The sequence below is a fragment of the Dysidea avara genome, chromosome 9 (genome assembly GCF_963678975.1).
Source record: "Dysidea avara chromosome 9, odDysAvar1.4, whole genome shotgun sequence".
Lineage (NCBI taxonomy): Eukaryota > Metazoa > Porifera > Demospongiae > Dictyoceratida > Dysideidae > Dysidea > Dysidea avara.
The window spans coordinates 7,046,512-7,069,353 of record NC_089280.1 but is presented as its reverse complement, the minus strand read 5'-3'; the positions used below and the strand labels follow the sequence as shown (position 1 = coordinate 7,069,353).

Here is a 22,842-nt window from a genome sequence, read left to right as displayed (position 1 = left end):
CATGCCAGTGTGAACACTTTGCACCTCTGATAGAATCCCTTTAAATTACTCAACTTGTCATCTCTCCTCCACCCAAAACTTCTTCAGATCATCTGTCACTTCTTGGTGGAATTCTCTCACTGATGCCACATGTGTTGCTTGTAATCATGAATTTATATCCTCTGATAAAGATTTTATTGTATGTGTAACATGGTTGTCTAGTGGTTGTGTTTTGTATTGAGTTTATGTGCTCTGATAGGAAAAAATGGCCTTTACTAACTACCATGAGATTAAACAAAAATCAAATCAATCTCGAGCGTAGTTTCTGTACTGCGTTTGACACACTCCTGTCTCCTCCACCGTTATCAACTCCTGTCTCCTCCACTGTTATTAACTCCTGTCTAGTGTGATATTGTGATACTTCAAATATAAGTCAAATTTATGTATCATAAGTTATGATGGGATTCTGTTCAAAACTGTGTAGTATTTGGGTGCATGTATAATTGTGTATTGTTGTGTCTTCAGGAGATACCAGAGAATGGTGCAGACTTGGCTCATCTTCATCACCTTCATAAGCCGTTTATCGCAGCTGGTGTTGACCTGCGCTACATCTACAACCCGATCTACGCCATGTTCTCACACAAATGGGTAGCCCAGTGGGAGCCACTTCCTGCACCAGACCAACATATTGGAGAGCTGAACCTTGTCCACTCCATCGAAGTCTGGGGCTACACAATTCCCTTCACAACTCTCAGTGTTACAGTCCACCAGGTAATGTATGTTAATACAGTGTAGTGGGGCAGTAATTTGCAGCATTATACTAGGTAGCGTGTGCGTGTGTGTGTGTGTGTGTGTGTGTTTAAACTTAGAAAAGAAGCAGACTATAAAGTAGTGAAACAAGTGATGTAAAGGTATCAAACAGCTAGTAGTGCTGTTTACGTAGGGATCGCCCCTATAATAAACAGCACCCGCCACCACTCTAGAAACATCTTAAGGGGCAAAAGTACATTTGCAGAGAGTGTTAGTATGACTATAGTATAAACAATATCTAAACCCTAATAGTGAATTTTAAAATTCATCCAAACCTGATTTTTGGTTAGCCAGCCTGACCAAAGTCACAAGACTAGATGCTAAACAACACATTGTATGACCACCATTTTTATCCACAATAACCACTGGAATGTGCCTTTTGCGGTTCTAATGAGTGCTTGCCCTCTGCACCTTGCATTTCCTTTTATCTTCAACCTACTGGTCATCTTCTTCATGCTAGGAAACCGTATCAAGGCATTCACTTTCAGTATCAACACTTAGATGCCACAAATTTATGTTCACGCTCTTATATTTCCAGTAGACAGTAGACGAAGTTAAATTAGTAGGCTCGACAGTAAATAGATACTGTACCTGCACGATAGGACCCTTTACGAAACTAGCTGGACCGGTAACAATCAAGCGACACGTCCCTTTATGATTTAGTACAGCTGGACAAGTAACGACCGAGGGACATGCCTCTTAATGATCTATATAGCGATTGACCATTGAATACACTCTTTATTGGTAGCACGGCGAAAAACAAGGGATGTCATGACCACGTCCCATAAATATCTTGTGTAGTCCAGTTGTAGGCCCCCTTAAGTTACTCTAAAGCAGTTACCCTAATACAACAGCCAAACAGTCACATATGTATTTCATAGCTGTAGCTATAACTTTTAAAAAACTAAACAATCTAGTACATTTAAAAATTATTATTTTAAAAACGATGTAGGCATCTAAATGATTAAAACTCATGAGATAAGAGATGAATGATGGTATTACATAGCTTGTGGAATATTCCCTACTTTGGCTTCAAACAAATTAATTCATGCCAATGTAGGGATTTTCCCACAGTACTGTATTGTAAACCATCATTCATCTCTTGTCTTAAGAGTTTTATCATTTTGATCCCTACTTCTTTTTTAAACTAATATTTCTTTCAATATACAATCATGTATACTAGATTACTAAGTAGAATTTCTATTTTGGCTTATATGTAACTTTCTCAGTTCCAAAGTAGGGATTTTCACCTGTAGCTATTGTAATCATGTCTCTTTAGTGCATGGACCCCTGCTTCCTTTTTTAAAATTAATATAATAGTTTGTTTACATTTTGAACATACAAGACTGTTTATTATACAGTTATACAACGGCCACGAGTGCTCTGCCTGATATAAACGCATGAGCCTGAGGGCCGTCAGGCCCGAAGGCAAGTGCGTTTATACAGGCAGAGCACGAGTGCACGTTGTATAACTGTTATGTACCACTCACCTAATAGGTGGGGAGAGTCTCACAAGACAGCTGTAACACTTATAAAGGCCAGGTTTCTAACGTCGATTGTGGGTAACCAAGCCAGACGTTTCGATGACGTTCCCCCCTGCAATACTGCAGCCACCTGAGATAGTACGCTATGGGTTATATCACTAACCTGCATTCGCTGTTCGACTCTCATCATGTAGTGCTCAGCATGCCAGTGTGCCATATAGACTAAGCACCAGACTAATCACCAGTGATTCTCTCTAGCGAAAAAAAGCAGCTAAATAGATGGTTTAAGTAAACAAAACCTAACTACTAAACGATACTAGTCTAATTCTTACTATTCACACTGGCTAAACTCGAATCTGGTGGCATGACAAAACTGGTTCCCACAATCGAACGTAAAGGTTAGTATTATTTAGAATATATTTGTTTTATTGAGTCATTGTCGAAGTGGACTACAGTTTAATTTGGGCTAAGGTGGCACCAGACTAGTAAGGTGTATAAGTACGTTTATATATATGTAGACTAGAGTTGTGGCCACCCGCGTTGGCTTTTTCGATCGCCATTGGCTGCTTGTAAACATTATACGTATTGGTGACGTTATGGCCCACAATCGACCTTTACATGTCAGGCTATAAAAGAATTCAAGTGATCTGTAAAGTGTCTTTCCACCTATTAGGTGAGGTGTCGTAGTGGTCTTCGCCACCGGCACTTGTGCTATGCTGCACAAAACCGCAGCAAGTGCAATATCTGTATATTGCACTGCAGTCGGTGCATTATAACTTATAATGCACTCGTTGTGGTCTACAAAACCACAACCAGTGCGTTATAAGTTATAATGCACTCCACTCACTGCGGTCTGCAGCAGTGCAATATACAAATTATGGCACTGGCAGTGCCTTTGAACTGCCCACACAGAGTGGTACATTAGAATGTTGTATTGCGGTGACTGCTTTATTATAATATCTCGATTCTGGCTGTTAATGATATCATCTAGTTCGATGGGAAAAAATATGTTTCCATAATAAGCCAAAGAGTGTTATATTTTTCATCGCATCAAAGTGTGCTTATGTACCGTGGGCACTCAAAGGTGCCACTTGGTGTTTAGCTCGCATATTGCCCAGGAAATACAGTATCTTGATATTGCTTGGGCAATATCATGGGAACACGGTTTGCTAATGGCTTTGATGCCCAACCAGTTCAAAATACAATATGCTTTGAATTGTAATATTGAGCGACATATTGTGGTCTTGGTTTATAGACTTAGTGTGGTTGCTGAGTTTTGACTAGTTGATAGTTACTCAACTACATATATTCTAAGACTAAAGTAATCGTTTGAGCAGTGCGTGGATTGATGTTACAACTGTGTGCATACGTTACAGGTATAAAAATAGTTGCACGCTGCACAGCAGGTATTTTGGTACAATCCACTAGTGTCCAGAGATAACAAAGAGATGTATAGTAAAAATTAAAATACATTTAAAACAAGGGCACACAACATTTACACAACATTTAGTTGTACCCACCTAAACTGCTATGGTGGATATTCAACATTTTAGAGAAAATGACACGATCCCTATTATTAAATCTAGTTAAATCTACCACCGCGAGTATAATACAGAAAATATAGCACGAGGGTGTGGTCAAGAGACAAACATGGTGAAACTGAGTGCTATATTTAGATCAAGACCACACCTGGCAGCTATATTTCTGTAGTGCACAAGCGTAATCATATGATTATTATAGTGGAATTATAAATACTCATTCATGTGTGTAGCTATTAATTTGTTGTTAATAACATTGCTGACAGCTTTGTTATTGATGGTCATTCCAGTGTCTTTGTGGGTGTCACATTCATACAAAGTATGCTTTATTGCCATACAAGTAATAGTTATACCATGGCTGTTTGGGCTATACCGTAAATCTAGTTGTCCTCTTTTGTGTTGTTCCGTGGTCTACTCAATGGCTGACACATAGTAGGTAGAAATATACATGGTGTAATCTGGGGAAGCAAAGGCCAATTATCCATGTCTCACGTAGTATGTGAAGATCAAGATGGGACTCCTTTTGCCCATGCCTTCACCTGTGAGACACAGTACTGTCTCCTGTGGGTTACTAGTCCTGCCCCAGGAGGATTTTCCTACACTGAATCATAGCACCTGAGTAGTAGCGCACAGGTATCCCACTGCTGGTCCACTGGGTAGGCGTGACCATGCCAGCACAACAGCTGATGGCTTTGCCTTTTTGTGTGCGTGCGTGCATGTGTGTGTTAAGTCTAGTTTTAATACATATACAGTTATCAATTCATTTGTGTAGTAGCTAATATGCCATACACTGGACAATATATCTATGCTATTACCATGGAATTCCCATGATCCTCATGAAATACCCATGAAATGCTGGGGTAAAATATTGTACCCATGAATGACCCATGAACGAGTGAGTTTTCATGTGTTTGTATGTTTGTACAACCCATGAAAAACCTGTGAAATCATACCAATGAAAATCCTGTGGAAAACCTATGAATGTATTTCATAGGCTTTCCACACATTTTTCATTGGTGTGATTTCACAGGTTTTTCATGGGTTGTACAAACATACAAACACATGAAAACTCACTCGTTCATGGGTCATTCATGGGTACAATATTTTATCCCAGCATTTCATGGGTATTTCATTACCCATGAAAAACTTATCAACTGAAACTTTCATGGGTATTTCACAGGATAATGGGAATTCCATGGTAATAGCATAGATTACTGTCCAGTAGTGATATGTCACATAGCCCTGGAGAAGCCTTGTTGCAATTAAGTAATCCTCGCAATACACCTCTCCATTCACCATCAACTGTGTGTTTCTTGTTTTATGCTTCTGGCTTCTGGCATAATATGTTGTCATGTAAACAAACAGCAATATAAAGAAAGGTGTAAAGACATTTTATCCGAATCAGTTTATTGTTCGATTGACTACTGTCACATTTGAACAAAGGGTGTGAAAATACCTCTACTTGTTATTTAAGCAAACTCATATTTGAGGTGATTGTTTGAAGAAATCAAGATCTATTATCTTGTGCAGATAATCAGGAGTTCATACAAATCTGAATATGTACTTAAGTAGACAGAAATTTTCAAGGGGGTACTATATTGTTTGGCATTTTACTGATCCACTTACATTAGAATTACAGTCCACTTTACCATTGTAAACTTAATGGTTGTGCCCAATTATGACCATCTTACCATGTCATACATACAGCATTTAAATTGATAATCATTGCAGCCAATTCTCTTTTTCACCTTAACCCTGGCTTTGCCTTATCTCTTTTTCACAGCTTGGAATGGAAACAGTTCCTTTTGTATTTTACAAATCCCAAACCTAGTCTACGAACTGGTTTTGAGATTACACTTACCCATTTCTTTTCTATAGGCACAATGCACATTTACTAAAGAAAGGAAGTTACAATTGTAACTATAATATGCACACTCTTGGTACAACTGTTTTTGTTTGTTTGTTTGTTGTTGTTTTTTGCAATACTATAAAACTTTTAATACAACATGCACACATAGAATATGTACTTAGTATTACATGGTAGCATTTTCATTGAAATTAAGAGTAAGTGGATAACTGGTAGCTGTGGCTCAGTGGTTAATTATCTAGTTTGAATGTTGAATGTACTCTGTAGCACATGCCAAAACCACAGTCATAGTTGTGGAGTGTGCAATGGTTCTGTCTTACTGTGTGCACTAACAGATTCCACAGTGTCTCATATGGTGGTGGTGACCCATTGACTAGACTATTAACTACATCAATTGTGTGTTCCACCATCAATTTGTACCACTAATTGAAGCCTTTTTCCTACCCACACATAGTGATGCTGTTTACGCACGCACACTCACACACACACACAAACACACCTATCCTGTTGTAGACTACCCATGCGGGTCACGTCTCCCTCCAATTGAAGGGGCAAAAATGAAGGTGTCACACCTGGTGTTTCGCTCTCTGGTGTATGGTAAGGCCCCTAGTGTTCTTGAACCAACATTGACAAGTTGGACACTGCACTGCATCAGACTGGGGTTCATTGCATTTATGACGCTTTAAATCTCCAGATCTCCAAAACTGTCTTCCACAAACTCCACATACTATTGGTACCTGCAGGTTGACTGTTGGTCCATTTATTGCTGACTCATCCTCCCTACATCTGCATTGCCAAACTTCTCCTACTCCTGAACCATCGATCACAGAGTTGATACTGCACAGCATCAGCCTGCTCCTGGATTGGTTTAGACCTCTCCACAGTACATTTATGACGTGCTTTGTCACATTCTCTTCGGAAGCTCCTACTGCACACATGGTATACTATGTTCTTTACTGGTTGATTGGACAGCTCCACACTTTGACTACAAATAGATCTCCACTTTTCCCTCTCCTGAGCTTGACAATACCAATAACCATCACTTATCCCCACATTCTTCAAATTGCTTTTTGTAAAATCTCTCCACCGCTTCCTTGGTCCACAAAACGGACGGCAATGAGACAACCATCCAAAGAGACAAATCTTCGGAAAGCGAAAATCTGGCATTCCAGACAAATTCCCAAGCCACTCCAGGTGCCGGTGTTCCAGCTTAGTGTCCATGGTTTCCATATCACCCCACTGCTCTCTCACCATTGCAGATGTAATACATTCCTCCCATTGCTTCATGCTGGAAATTTTTAATACAGTTTTTAAAGACATCTGTGATGGAAACAATTTAACATATTTACGTAAATGTTTCTTAAGTGGTATCCAGCACTCACTACCATAAAGCAGAACAGACATTACACAGGCTCCATACACATGTCTCTTCGTTATGTCTCTTTGTTACGCACACACACACACACGCACACACCACTACCATGATACACTGTACAGTGGAACCTCTCTTATCCAGGCAGTCTGGTACATACTACTGTCCGTATCTCAGAAATATCCGTAACTAAGAATAACATGCTATTATGCTAAAGTGACTAACTTAAATACAAGTAATGTTGTTATTGTTATCAGTTAGTACTATGCAGTTTAGTAGGCAGAGGGGGAAGTCACTACAGAGCACTCCCCTGGGCTGTAAAAATGCATTATCACCTAGCAACCAAGTGGTAGTTATTTGTAGTAGAAGAAACAAGCCACCAAACAAGTAAACAGCAACCTTTAGGCTCTCTCCTTGTGCTTTTATCTAAACCAAACTTCATTATGGTCAATAAACTACAAGCCACATGACCAATTTGGGCTGTCCAGACAATGGAGGTGCCTGGATAATAGAGTCCAGATAAGGGAGGTTCCACTGTACTGTAGTGATTTTAGCATACTGCTATCCATGTTAAAATCAAGCAATATTTTTTGTTTGGAAATATTTTTTGTCAGGTTTTAAACTATCTTGAGTACTATACTTAAATCACATTGTCCCAGGTTACTTTCAACTCGGGCCAACCCGGGTTATCAAACTCGAGTGCTGCAGCCCTTGTTTACACTACTGCTCAACAAGCGTACTGCTCAACAAGCGGGCTAGGGATTGCACATGCCGAATACTATAACAAGTGCACAACATACAATAAGCTGTTTATTGTTTCAGCATTTAAAAATTGTACTGAGACAAAGAAAAAACTGTATTATAGCCAGTGGGTGCAAGAGAGCATTTCAGTCTATACCACCGTAATGGAGAAGAGAAATGATAGAGTGAGTCCAAGACATGGGATCGGAATTGAATCGGTATTTATATGCAAAATTAATTATACTGATTTCATCCAAATTGACTGTTGATCTGATATTAGATACTAGATAGGTACTTAGTAGGTTGGTACATCTCTCTTCACTATTAAAAACATTGAGTAGTAAACAATTTAATTGCTAACAATTACCAATCATTCCAAAATAATTGGATAATTGGTATGTAATTACAAAGTACTAATAGTTATAGTAAACAAATATTTATTGTAATTACCAAAGTAAATTTGTGGATTAAATTTTTGTGGTTGGACAAAGAAACAAATAACGTGGGACTAAATTTTGTGGTCACGATTTGCAACGTACACCTAACACTTATCTGTTGGTCACAGTGTGAGAAGTCTTATAATTACACACGAGTTTACTGTATTCAGTAAAACTTAATCCACCTTTCTAAACAATAGAGTGAAGCACTAGGATACTGTGCCACATCAGTTTACAAGCTGTTCAAGCATGGAGTATTCTGGGTAAGTCTTCAGGAACTTATAAGTACCGAAGGGCCGAAGCACTTATGAGCCTTGCAGCAGTGGTAGGAGATTGCTTTGAAATATTTGTGGCTACTTTATTGTACCACACCATGCATGGTAAATAATTCCCCAAGTGCAGGGTCCATAAGGGGAGTTACAATTGTATGAGGAGGTGGAGGATACAAGGTACAGCTTATGGTATTGCCCTATTAGTCCTTGCAAGGCAGCACTTCAAAACAAATGACCTCACTAACAATTGCTCTTAAGTTTGAGGCAGTAATATCCTATGAAGTAAACATAATAATAATGCATAGTTGATGTCATGTTGGTGCAATATCGGTAGATGTGTAATAATTATGTTAGATCGGATTGAAATTGGAAATGTTGAATCAGTACATCTCTAGAGTAAATAACTGTTGGTAATTTGTAATTTTGTACCAATTATCCAATTACAGTACTTTAGAATGATTGGTAATTGTTACCAATTGAACTATTTACTACTCAATATTTTTAGTGGTAAATAATATAACAGCTAATAATTCGTAATTATATACCAACTATCCAATTATTTTCCTGACTGCATGATTCTTGTGTGTAGGTGTTACGCAACAGAGAATGACACAAGATTACTACTATTATGAGCTGTTGTGTAATCAATCTTGTTTTCTGTATGTCTTTGTAGTCACAGTAGATACTTTTCAAGGCTGTACGTATTTCTGAAGAGGGTTTTCAAGATAGCCATTCACTTCATTATTTGTTTCAATGAGAATTACGTATGTGCTAATAGTAGGTAGGGTTATCTGTTCCAGTTTAACACTGTAAAACTGTCAGGACAATAACCAGTGATGTGCAATATATTAATTTATTGTTCATAAGTTATAACACAGTACGGTAGTTACTGTTTCACCTAAAATTCCACCTTTAAGGATCATGACGAAAATCACCTTTACGGAATAATAGTCTATATAACATCAAATATAGTGTTAAAACAAGAAAACACTTACGGACAATCAGATATAGAATTTTTTTTAAATCACTAAAACTTGAATTTTGCTTTGACCACAGTCGCAAAGTTGGAGACCGAATGAAGCAGCGTAAGGCCACCATTTTACACCACACTAACAAACTCACCAGTGGGATGTGCCTTTTGGGGTTGCGACAAGTGTGTGCCCTCTGTGCTTTGTCTTTCAATCAGGCTGGTTGCCATTTTCTTTATGCAATGAAACCATATTGAGACATTAATTTTCCATATCAACACTTTCCTTGAGTAGCATATTTAGATGCCACAACATTATTTAAGGTGCTTATGCTCAGTAAATACCAGCAACTTCACATGATACCATGCCCATTAATGATCTTGGTTGATTAATAATGATCAAGCTCAGAGACCACACCTCTCTACAATCCATTCACTTGATCATGATGACCACACACCCTTATTATTGTATTTATAATGCTAGCACGGTTGAATTATGAAATAGTGACATTCCCCCTGGTGGTGAAAGGTCGACTCGGGATATTCTAATACAGCAGTCACCCTAATAAAACAGCTCTATGCCATAACAAAATCCGAGCTTAAAAATGAAATAGGGATCTAAGCTATAAAAAGCAGTGAAACAAGAGATGAATGATGATATTACAGCATAGCTCGGTGACCTACTTTGGCATTAACAAACTAATTGTTGTAACATGCCAATGCAGAGATTTTCTCACAGAGCTATCAATGCAAAAGTAAGCAATTTCCCACCAAGCTATATAATAGTTAGACACCAAGACCAAGGGTACTAAGCGATGTAGTAACCCCTAAGGCTGTAGTGTCCCGAGCACAGTGAGGGTGCTGCTAAGGGCCTGAGGGGTTACTAAATCACTTAGTTTCCATTGGTCGCGGTATCTAACTTATTTGGACTATGGTTTAAAGTACGTACCTTTATAACCAGAGCATGAGTGTGGGGTGAAAGAGCAATGCAGAACAGCGGAACGGTTTCTTCCTGAAGTCCTTACAGTGCCCACAAAAATAATTATTCGACTGGTAACCAAAGTAATGGCTAGAGCTACAGTACATACGGTGTTTAGTCTACTATTTGTCCAGAATTATTCTTGGAACACGGAGAAGAAGAATATTATAGTATTATCAAGTACTGCAGTGTGCCTTTCATGTTATAATTAATATTTATCATGTACAAAATTGCTTGAGGGCGGGTTACTAAGTGAACATGTGTAGATTACTAAGTGAGCATGTCAGGTGACTAAGTGATTTAGTAAACCTGTAAATGAGCCGTACCATAGTCTAAATGCTGTAATACCATCATTCATCTCTTCTTTTTTGCTTGGATCCCTACTTCATTTTTCAATTATACTAGTATATGTATACAGTGGCCAGTTACTATATATTATGGAGGTTGGCAAAGAAAATAAGCATGTCACGGCAAAAATTGAACCGGCTATCTCATGCTTGCAAGTTTCGGTTTGTACCCAGTTGAACAGTACAAACGACAGGCAGTAAATTTGCAAGCATTCATTTGTCCCAGATGATGAGTACTTAAAAAAGTCGCGTTCATATGAACAGTGGGACAAAAACATTCAAGACCTACTGTTATTATGGCCAGTCATTTAATGCAATCGGTGAAGCACTTGTAGCATTGAGATAAATGTATTGTACTGATCTTACCTTTGATTGTACAATATTACTGTTCAGTGTGGCCATGTTGTGTAGCATGTTTACCTGTTCCGTACACCTTCTCAAGTTGTTGATGTGTTATCTACATCTGAAAGACACCAGATGCCTACCTTGTTTTAAAAAATTTGTGTACTAATTTCAATGAAAGGATTGTTGTGCTCCTTCCTCATACTACATGCATGTGAACACTCTCCTTCACACCCCCTTCTACAGCATTTAATGTAATCCAACACCCAACCCCATGACCCTTGAACCACTGGGCTTACGTAGCTGTTAAGTGCGGCTACCGACTAATGACTTGTCAACACTACAACACATCATAGAACTATTGATACTACACTATCGGCTACATAACACAAAAACAGTGTGACGTATAAGGGTGGGTGCCTGTACAGTGAAATTAATTTTGGAGCCACTGTGCCTAGGTGGGACCAAGGAAAAAAACCAGACAGACCTGCAGAATTTTTTTTGGCCTACCTGGAAACAACCGTGTGCATACCGCCCTCAATAACATAAATTAGCATGAAAATTGTGCATTGGTAGTCCACTTTGGTGCCTGCATTTCTGCTGAACACTAGTCAAGGAAAACATCAGGGCAGGTGGGTGAGATATAGCCTAAACAGCAAATGTAGGAGTGAGCACATGTTCACACATCCTGACCCAACTACTGTACCCACATGCTGAACATGTGAACTTCGTATCCCGAAAAGAGGTTATTTACCGTCTAATTCTCTTTGTTCAACCAAGACAGAAAATACACTAATTTTCCAATTGTTTTATTCCTATTAATTACGTACATGTTTAATTGGTGGCAATAAAGAGAAGTTAATGTTTATAACATTATTTGAGAGTTGCCATTGATATGCCACACACAGCACAATGCCTTATAAGAAAGCATGTTTGGCTGGGTGTTTAAACTACATACAACCAAGAGTTTATAATATTTGTACAAATAAAATGAACTCTTAATACAACTATTAGTTTGTTGTGTATTCTAATTAAAGCACACACCACAGTACAAGCATTTTGGTAAGCTCATTTGTCACATCTGTACGTACATTCGTACACAGTTAAAGTTTGTTTGATTAAGAAGAATTGGTATAAGCCAGGCACATGTTGGTGATACAATTTTAAAAGAATATAATGGGTCAAGTTTGTTATTGTGCAAACTGTCCTTCAGAAAAATTTACCACTCCATTTCAGACCTGTTGTAAACAAAGTCCATAATATTCTATTACAAAATTCTCTTGTTTCCATGGTTCAGCATAGCAAGTCTGTTTCATGATGGTATAAAGTTACAGAAGGACATGTTTATCTCCTTTGTGACATAACTGTTGTTCAGACAGTCACGTCAAGCTATGAATAGGTTTCCAACCATTGTAAGTAAATGTTTCTTTTTCATCCTACTTACGTACTGTATATGTTAACTTCATGATCTGAAATTAAATCTGTATTTATTTTTCTGGGATTTGAAGATTAAACTCATGGACTTTCAATTTCACAGTTGGGAATGTTTTTATTGTCAGCACAGAAAGCTGTATTTTTCATGTGAAAGTTGGAATTAATAGCAGTGTAAGAATACTGATCAGGTCTCTATACTAGTGTGGGTACCATCAGTATTAACTACAGCTCCCTCATAGTTCTAATTTATGAAAGTAACAATCATTGTAGTTAAAAGATATGAACAAAAATGCATGCACCTACAAATTACGGTCTTACATGACTGAAATAAAGACAACTTTACAAGACTACTAATTTGACTGTTATATAACACCCTAGCCCTAACTATAGATACAAACATACGTACCTAAACATACAAGGAACAACATGCTGTTAATATCCAAACAAATGATGATACAAGACCAAAACAAGAGTTCTGATTTTCATTAAATGGGATGGAGCTGTATGATCATAAATACTTGTGATCTTGCTTACCTCAAGTAACTTGATTTTTATTGCTTTTTAATGGACAATTACAAATGTGATCATAACTTTAAGAGAATGATTTATGAAAATAGTAGGTGTGTCACAATGTAAACCATTTATTAAGGTCTGTAGCACACCTGGTCCTACAGCCTGTCGAAAGTTGTTACATAAAGTGTGTTTGAAAAGGTTGAGAAAGGAGAAAAATCCACGACTGTACCCGGACAGCCTCAAACCTGCAGTCATCCGAGTAACGCTCCAACGCTTGGATGTTTTCTCCTAGTCAATTTCATGAATCATGGAGTGTGAATAGTTTGGATTGTGTTGTGGTTTACATCATAGTCAACAGACTCTAACTTTAGAGCTTCAGAAAACTTACCATAATTGTAATGTAATTATCAAGATATGTAACTAACTCATTTAGTGATCTGGAATTTTAATTTGTTAACTGTTTATTTTAAGTGTATTAACTTTGGTTTTGTGTTTGGTTAGGTGAACATTCCAACGTTAATGTAATTACAAGAGTGTTGCTATATTGTGTTTGTAGTTTTAAATTACCATCTTATTCATAAAACATAGTAATGATATTCTACATGTTAACAGTATGTATAGTAATGAATATTGAGTTTATGTGTAGGTTTGAATTTCCAACTTATTCATAAAACACAAGATGATATTTGACCTGAAGGAGGTTGCATGTTACAGTGTGTAGGTAGTAAAGGCTGTCACGTACCACATAATACATCCAGTGGTATAGTAAAGTTTTTGTTAAAACGTTTCCAGCCAGAGATTTAACCATCACATTTGGGATATTCATTATATTATATTCACCAGATATGTTCAAATATACAATGGCTGTACTTCCTTTTCTTCTATCTACTCAGACATGTTGTATACGTTAGGAGTCAGGAGTCACGTATTGTGTAGGCGACTTGTTATGTGCTACATTCCTATCATACATTCCTATCATTTGTTATAAATTAAGTAATTTAGTGACAAGAAGTGTAACCTTTTTTTGTGGGAACCTAGTTAGAGACAAATTACTTTGTGTGGGAGCTTATAACTGGTTAGCGACAAATTACTTGGGCACATGTTCCTGGTGGTACTTGGATGGCAGTTTTGTTTGTGTACACCACAATACAAGCACCATTGTAATAATTCATAGTAGTGTCTATGGGCTATAAACAGTTGTGGCAGCAGCAAATCCAATTTGCTGTCATGCAAGAATGTTGTAATTGATAGGCAATGATTGAATTAGCACACTTAGAGCACTCCAAAATACACAAGCAAGTAGTCCCACTCGTCCCACTCATTCTTTATCTTTTGATAGTCAGTCAATTTGACAGTAGCCAAACCAACAACATCCTAATATGAGTTTGTTTTAGGATTCAACAAACTACATACCTTGTCAATTGACAGATTACAAAAGCTTGTTGACTTTTCAATGCTTTATAACTATGCTCTGAGAAGTTACAAGTCATTATTAAAAGTAGATGAGGCCCCATAGATCAGGTTTTTGTACCCTGGTCACAAGGGGGCCATTTGTGTAATGTGTATGTATGTGCTGTGGTCATGAAATTGAATTCACCTGTCAATGACCTCCCTTAGGTTGGTCCTGGACTGGTTAATTTGAAATTTAAATCAGTGTTCGGAAGTGGAGTATTTATCCAAACTCTTACCCCAGAAGAACCAATGTTACAAAGACTGACCCACGAGATTTATTACGATTGGTGGATGCCAGCTTTTCTACCTAAGTTAATGTTAAGAGGAGAAGCTATGCAGGTGAAAAGTGTTCAATTACAATGTTATCAACAGTTATTCAATATTGTGTAAGTGTTGAAAGTTGAGCCACAAACATGCTTTAATCAATTTCTCCTCTTTCCTATGGCTCACTTATAAAAGTGCCATTTATACAATTTGTGTTGTGGTGGTCAATGTATGCAGATGTGGTCCAATTAGAGGGAACTGTTTCAAACACTGTGACTTTATAATGCTAAGAGTATTTATAAATTAACTGAAAGTTAATGTGTTACATTTTTGGTGTCAAGCATAAGTAGATTCATTTCTAGCCCAGGCCAGCTGTATTGATTCCTCAGATAGCTCTGCCTTTAGTAATACTACCACTAAATCGTATTCATTTTAAAACTATGTGATTATCACCTCACCCGCTGTATTACCTCATACTACAATTAACCTAATTATAATAATTGTATATTTTTGGTAAGTTTCCCTTATATCACATTATAGAATTAATGCATTTAACTCACTAACAATATGAACTAGGACAAGCCCATGTATGGAATTGTGTATTCTTAGCACTACTAAAATATGTAGTGGACCTTTTTATATCCACCATGGGCAATAGTTTATGGTTGCTTGATAAATACAGGGACTGTTAGTGGGCGAATTGGTGACCACCACATGTTTCATTTGTTCTTCACAAAATACTCACCATAGTAAAGTACAAACACTATATAGCTATCGAACCTCTTTGAACCTCTTTATTGATATTTTGTACAGTAACCATCACAGTATTTCAAGCATCGCTAAAGTTCATCTCATATTGTATGTATGTCAGTTCACGTAAGTTTGTCCTACACCCCTGGTTGGAACTTGGGAGTGTATAGTGTGAGTAGCATTCTAAAAATAGTTACTTTAAAACTAGAGTGAAACCTAATAAGGACAGTGACTAAAAAACTTATGACACTTGCATAATCTGGACACTTACCAAAATATTCTTTTATGGATAAACTGGCATCTTGATATATTGGCTGTTCCCAGCATTGTCATATAGTGCAAGTTCCACCATACATATATTTCCAATGCCTGTATGACTGTCAGTATGATAATTTATTTATCACTGTCACCAGTGCCTGTTCGACTGTCAGTTATAACTTATTTATCACTGCCAGCAATTCAGTAACATTGACATATGTCAGTACGTATGTATTCTGTATCTTCAATGAGTCATATTTACAAATAAGGTATGTAATGCTTAGGTCAAAATGTGTAACTGCAATCATCATAGCTGTATTGCTGAACACAGAAACATTCAGTACATATTACTTATTTGATGTACTGTATTTGAATTTGACTTTTGAATTTGGATACAGGGGCATAGCCCGAAAATACAACCAGAGCATACAGTATGAATAGTGTTACGTAATAGTGTAGTGAGGATAGGTGAATAGAGACTTGGAGTGTGTAATATAATAATGTAGTTTATTTTTTTATGTACAGTATAATAGTAGGCATCACAGAGGTTTGGGTTGTGTTGCCCAAAATTATCACCCAAAAACCAATCTCATTTTCTTTCATAACAGCTCATAGGCCACTTAACCCAGCCCTTAAATGTTGTCAGGGCAACCCTAAATTTGACTGGACTGACTGACTGACTGACTGACTGACTGACTGACTGACTGACTGACTGACTGACTGACTGACTGACTGACTGACTGACTGACTGACTGACTGACTGACTGACTGACTGACTGACTGACTGACTGACTGACTGACTGACTGACTGACTGACTGACTGACTGACTGACTGACTGACTGACTGACTGACTAATGCCTCCAGCCAAGTGTAAGCCAACTGTGGGGCTCAATTTCTTCACTGATCGGCAATACTTCAGCCCAAGACATGCCTCATTGCCAACTGCAGCAATTACAATGGATGCATTATGGACTTATAACATACCTTTGTCCTCCTTTGTGTCCTATTTTCTCCTCTAGGTGGTAATGTGGCTTTAGTTCTTTAATCTTCGTGGATTGATTGCACAAGCACTTCTTGTACTGTTCTTTGTTTGTGACACTGTGTTGGAACGTACCTGAAACTAAAGCAGATTGGCCCCTCGTATTTCAGTAATTCAGTAATTGAAACAAGGGAGGTCATCTATACCTGCAATTATACTAGTGGACATTTGATATTTAGCTATACTGTAGGAATTAAATGTCAGCTAGTATAACTGCAGATGTAAAAACAACTTCCTTTGCTATAATCCCTACAAATTTCTAATTTCCTTCCCTTGCATAATTATGAAACATCCCTATTGTTTACCTGTAGTACCTGTAAATACTTTTATTGGTATAAAGTTGTCAGGATCTTGTGATTGTTGGACTTGAGCTGCCAAACTCAATTCAGTACAGTGAAACCTGTCTAATCAGGTCACTGCATAAAGAGGTCACCTGTCTAAACTGCATGCCATTATAAAAATCCCCACATGTGCCAACTGTGTACAAAGTGACCTACTTAATACAGCCACCTCCTTAATGAGGTCAGAAAATTTTGTCCCTATGGTGACCAGAATAGACAGGTTTCACTGTACTACATTTTAGCTATAAGCACAGTAAGTATGTGTATGAACTCTTTGCATGCGTATGGCTTTGCCAATTATATGGTAGGGATTGTGATTCATAAGGCTACTAGACTTATACCGTATAGCTGGTAATTTTCGAAAGGTTTTTATTTTCAGATATTTCGAAGAGTCCCTTCTCTTCGAAAATAAATTCCCACGTCCGGTTGTTTTTTGAAAATAATGAAATTCCCACAAGTGAAAGCAACCGTCCAACTTTCGGCGATTCGTTTGTGTATTCCTCGACTTTTAGCTCAGTATTGCTGATGATAATGGGAAAACTGTATCATTACTATACCAAAAACCAGAAAACAGGTGATCCAGAGTGGGAATTGATGCCTAGTATCTATGCGAGCAGGCAGGATAGCTAGCTATGATCGAGCGTGATCGTGCCAGTGAATTTACTCCACTCGAGACTCCCTCAGTCTTCTCTCCAGTGCACAAGATTATTCCATCAGTAATTAAGTCAGTTTTCGGCAAACATTCACGCATCTTCATAATTTTGTGACACGAATTTCCATTTACGATTTGAAATCCATCCAGACTTCGAAATATGCACTCTTCGAAATTAAAATCTTTCAAAATTCAGATTTTGCTTCTTGTGCGAAAATTTCTGTTTCGAAAATAACCCGCTATACGGTAGTATGCATATACACATTGAGCTGAGCCCCAAAAACATTAAATAACTCAAGGATGAAATTACACAAGTTCTTGAAATTCAGCTCATTTTTAGTACTGCTTGACTCACTAAAAATATCTCAAAATCTTTTCATTCAAATGTCTGACACTTTATTTATGACCAATCAATATTTTCTGCGCGTTTCCTGTTGGCTTGTTACATATACAACTTTTCTCAAACTTGTAATGAGCCAAACCACACATGTCTGTTCTTCATACCAAAACTGTTATCATTCCTTTGAGAAACATCCAGTTTTCTGCTCAGCTCAATATGTACATACTGTACCATTGTAGAGGTGATTGGTCACTAGGAGCAGTGTGTTGGCATCAAAGCCATTCAGTTGTGCATTGTTTCACTGCCAGTGAAATTGTTAATTATATGTACAAGACTCAGGCTTGCACATCAATAGTGAGATAGAGTCCAGTATGCTTTTTCAACTGCACAACAGCATATCAGATGATTAAACAGGTGCCTCATGGCTTTCGCTGTATAGCCCTCTAATGTGCTCAAACCGTCCGCCTGGTTGTGATACATCCATTGACAGAAGTTGTTGTGTAGCGTTAATTTCATACAGCTGTGTCTTGCAGCAGTAGGAGTGCAAGATTGAAGTTTTTATAAGCTTGACCCACTACTTTGTCATCCATTTAAACAATGTTGCATCATAAACTTAAACATGTTAACAATACCAACACACTGCCCCTTTAAACCATTCATAATTACACTGTGTACAAGTCCCATCCATGTGTTTTGTATATATAGGTTGATCGGGATGTGATGATATGGAATAATAAGACATATGTATCCAAACCAATGTTGGTTAAAGAAGACCAGTTGATAGCAAAACACCGGCGATGGTACTCACAGTTTTTCTCGGAGAATAGTCCAAGGTTATCGTTTCAGAAAGAAAACAATTCTGAGTGGTAAACACAACCTATTACTGCTGTTACATGTGTACTAACATGTTGTCTTGTTTATTGTTTATTTGATAGTTTTATAAATTATTAATAAAGTACAATCATACAAAAATGTGTTACAAAAATTATTATGGTGTCAGAATTAAGCGGAGTCATGTTAGGCAAACAATAGTGTCATCCAATGTACCATTATGTGGAGTCATCATGTACAGAAGGTGCCATCATTTGACCCAATTATGAGTTCACCTATACAGCACTGCTTTTCACACCGATTGTATCGTAGTAGTCCTGTCAATTGTGGAAAAGCTTCTTCACATGAATCGCAGCAATTTTGATGGCATTGTGGTAAATCATCTCTGTAGCAAAACTCTTTGAAACATATATCAGAGACTGTACAATTTGAATTACATGTACGTTTTATACTTGGCTTCTTATTTGGGCATCTTTCATTCATAAGTGTTTCATTTCCCAGTTTACATGTTATGTTTCTCTCTTGTGTACCATGACAAGGTTTACTACACTAAAAAATATGGTTCACATTTGTTCTACCATTTAGTTCATACTTACCTGGGTCCAATCTGTTTCAATCCAAGCTGGTTCACATCCTTGAGTCCTGTAGCATCCTTGTGTGTTTAACGGTTCTGTTGCTGGGTTACACTTTATGTGGTCATTCTCTTCAGAAGTCCTTCCATTGTGTATGCAATATACATTTCTGTACTGTACTCCTCTTTCATGACATTCAATTGCATCACAATTTCTGGATTGTGCACCTTCTTTGTGACATCCAGGTGCAACACACTGTGCAGAAACCAACACACACATATATGCTTTATTGCAGCTCACACACTTACTTCTGTTAGCCAGTTTGTAACAGTCCATATTCCATTACAACAACGTCCTTGGCAACTTTTTACTTCTGTTGGCTTGGCATTTGGAATGTTCTCAAGACAAACACTGTCATCTACAACTGTCCCATTTTCAGTACAGTTTACTTGCCTGGTCTGAACTCCTTCACCACAACTCACAGAGCACTACAAACAATTAATATACAAGTGTCATTATATTACAATAATATCCTCCCACTGGCAGAGCAGACACCTGTACAATAGTTTGTAGTGTCCAGTCCCTTACCTTGGTCCAATTAGATTTGATCCACTTGTGGATGCAGATGTCTCCAGTACATGATCTCTCTATACGAGGCTTTGCCTGCAAACTGCAATTGTGTCTGCGTATCTTGTTTCCATTGGCATCTCTACATGTGACATTTCTACTTTGAATTCCTTCCCCACAATCAACAGAACACTGAATGTGAAATAATATGTAATATGAAGTAGTGATTGTTTTGTAACTTACTATACTCCAGTCTCCTGCATGCCAATGGTTGTGACAAGGGTGTTTGTTACATTCATGTAGTGATGCTGGCTTTGTTTCACTGTCACACTTCCCTGGTGTCTGGATTGGTTGTACACCATCTCGGATCACTTGTACACATCTAACATCCCTCATCCTGTCTCCTCCGCCACAACTTTGTGAACAGTGTGTCCAATCAGAGTGTGTCCATCTAAAGTGGCAATCATCGCATTTATAGATGTTATATTCTTCAGACAATGGTCATATCCCATTTGAAAAACAATAACCACAAGGAATTATATAATGATAACACTGAAAGTGATAGCGTTTATGAATAATCAACCACACATCCTATTATAGTTTTGTGAACTGCTAAGGTTTCAACTATCATGATTTCATATAGTGGAGAATATACTCACTCAGAGGGACAAGCTGGCTGATCACAAAATATTAAGTTGTATGGAAGTCCTTCTTTTGACTGATCACTGCATTCTATGTCCGGTGCCCTTATTTTAGTGCCTGCTGTTCGGCAATAAATCTCTGGCATTTGGATTCCTGGAAAAACTAAATATGACTAAATTACATAGTTAGATTCTGTAATACCTCTTCCACAAGTTTGAGAGCAGGGAGTATAATTGTCTCCTACAGCCCATTCATAGTAACTTGAAATTTCAAGCTCATATGGGATATGGACGGACATGTGGTAATCACATTCCATCTTGTGGCTACTTTTCGGACAATGAACCTAACGAAAGTTAGTTACAATAGAATAATAGTGTAATTACATACCTCGATGGTGACTGGTGATTGAAGTGGTCCTTCTGCAGTCAACTCATTGTTAGAAATCATAAAAACTGTCCCTGATAGAGATATGACTGATTGGTCTCTTCTAAAGTGTAGAGACTTTGTAGAATTGCTGATGGCTGTAGATTAAGGTATATCATATTCATTTACTATTTATATGAAGGTTACAATGAATGTAATTAAGTTACAATTAATGTAATCTTAGAAGACAACTCTATACTATATCACCTTTGAAGCTACAGGAAGATGAACCCAAAGCAATGCTTATGTTGGTTGATTCAGATGGTAGCGTAGTGTGGTAATCTATGCAAATTAAAGTTTTGGTGAATAAATGTCCATGCAAACACTATACACTAACATACCATTTGAAATGATTTCCTTAAATTTGCATGGCAGTTGAACACACAAATCACTGCATGTTCCACACTTGTTTATTATTTTCTTTGATCCGAGAACATGATCACAGCCAAAGGGCTACATAATAGACAAGAGTTGATATGATTCAAGTTAGTTATATATGTCCACAAAACTTACCACACATTCTCCAGCAACACAAACACCACTAGAGGGACAAGGTGTTCCATCTATTGCTACTAAATCCTTCTGTACTGGACTCTTTCCTGGTGCACTGCATAGCAGTTTGCAGGGATCACTTTTGTTAATGAATGGCGTTAACTCCTCTCCATGTGTCTTACATTGTTGACTCCTGAAGTCAGCATTGCCGTCTGGGCACCTCTAAAAAATGAATAAAGACCAAATCAATACATCTTAAGTGTTTGTGTTAACACTGATAGGCCACATTATTGTGTTTATGTGGTTTGTGTGGGATAGGGAGTTGTGTGTCTGCAAAGTAACCCACAGCATATAAACAATTCCCTTTTTTATCATGCCACTCCTTCAAGAATTTGTGGCATGGCTGAGCGGTGAATTTGCAGACACCTGCCACACATGTTGCTGCAACCACAAACACTAGTTTAGATACCATTGATAACAGGCCTTTAGGCTATAATAATACAAATATTTACTTACCTTCACATTGCAAGCCTTAAATTCTTCCCTTGTTCCATCACATTCACCTTTCCTAAGAGTACAAATTTGTTGCAATAATAGAAGGCCTGGCCTATCACTAGTGCATTGCTGTTAAACTTACTGGCAAGGGATGGTCCTCTGCATGATTCCAACACCACAAGTTCTAGAGCAGGGAGTCCATTTACTACCTAAGATCTAAAAGCACATAGTGATTGTTTAATTCAGTAACCATAGTACATATATAGATTGGTGGTTTTCTTTAGCAAGAAACATCCTTACCATATTAGCAACGGAAATCAGAGCAATCAAGATAAACAGCTGTTTGCAGCAATCCATATTCTTTGCATAGATCTGAATTCACAAAAGACTGCAGATCAAATGGTGGAATGGCTGGGTATTCACATATTTATACTATCTACAAACAGGAAGTCTGATAAGTGCTGGCCAGTGAGGTTCATGCAAATGCAAGCACTAAAACCACAGTAGTTTTATGGTTTCCCACTTAATCTTACAAGTGCCTTACACGCAAATTTTATGAATACCTTTAGTGTTTATAAAACATGTCTTCATTTGTGCACACACAAAATTGTATCTTGCATAGCCAAAACTAACCCACTGTA

General features: G+C 37.7%; 2 protein-coding genes across 2 annotated transcripts in view; one reads left to right on the top strand and one right to left on the bottom strand.

Moving 5' to 3' along the window:
* LOC136265674 (cholesterol 7-desaturase nvd-like) overlaps nucleotides 1-19,140 on the top strand; it is a 20,638-nt gene extending 1,498 nt beyond the window's left edge. Inside the window, exons 2-4 of the mRNA XM_066060575.1 lie at nucleotides 505-750; nucleotides 14,700-14,873; nucleotides 18,885-19,140. Coding sequence (XP_065916647.1) covers nucleotides 505-750; nucleotides 14,700-14,873; nucleotides 18,885-19,049 — 585 coding nt within the window. The 3' untranslated portion in view covers nucleotides 19,050-19,140. The remainder of the gene's footprint in view (nucleotides 1-504; nucleotides 751-14,699; nucleotides 14,874-18,884) is intronic.
* Nucleotides 19,096-22,842, bottom strand: LOC136265666 (papilin-like). The gene is made up of 14 exons (XM_066060563.1): nucleotides 22,502-22,842; nucleotides 22,344-22,417; nucleotides 22,223-22,274; nucleotides 21,728-21,928; nucleotides 21,556-21,667; nucleotides 21,422-21,496; nucleotides 21,179-21,312; nucleotides 20,993-21,134; nucleotides 20,809-20,944; nucleotides 20,393-20,600; nucleotides 20,171-20,341; nucleotides 19,891-20,070; nucleotides 19,607-19,837; nucleotides 19,096-19,559 (listed from the first exon to the last, which is right to left on the bottom strand). Exons 1-14 carry the CDS (start codon nucleotides 22,556-22,558, stop codon nucleotides 19,242-19,244), a joined length of 2,091 nt encoding a protein of 696 aa, XP_065916635.1. The 5' UTR covers nucleotides 22,559-22,842; the 3' UTR covers nucleotides 19,096-19,241.

What these genes read in the sequence shown, in the direction of transcription:
- LOC136265666 (XM_066060563.1), bottom strand. Translation starts at nt 22,558, where the DNA reads ATGGATTGCTGCAAACAGCTGTTTATCTTGATTGCTCTGATTTCCGTT. An exon ending in TTAAGGCTTGCAATGTGAAG is followed by an intron (nt 21,929 to 22,222) that starts GTAAGTAAATAT and finishes TTCATTTTTTAG; the next exon opens with AGGTGCCCAGACGGCAATGC. An exon ending in TTGAAACAGATTGGACCCAG is followed by an intron (nt 19,560 to 19,606) that starts GTAAGTATGAAC and finishes CATATTTTTTAG; the next exon opens with TGTAGTAAACCTTGTCATGG.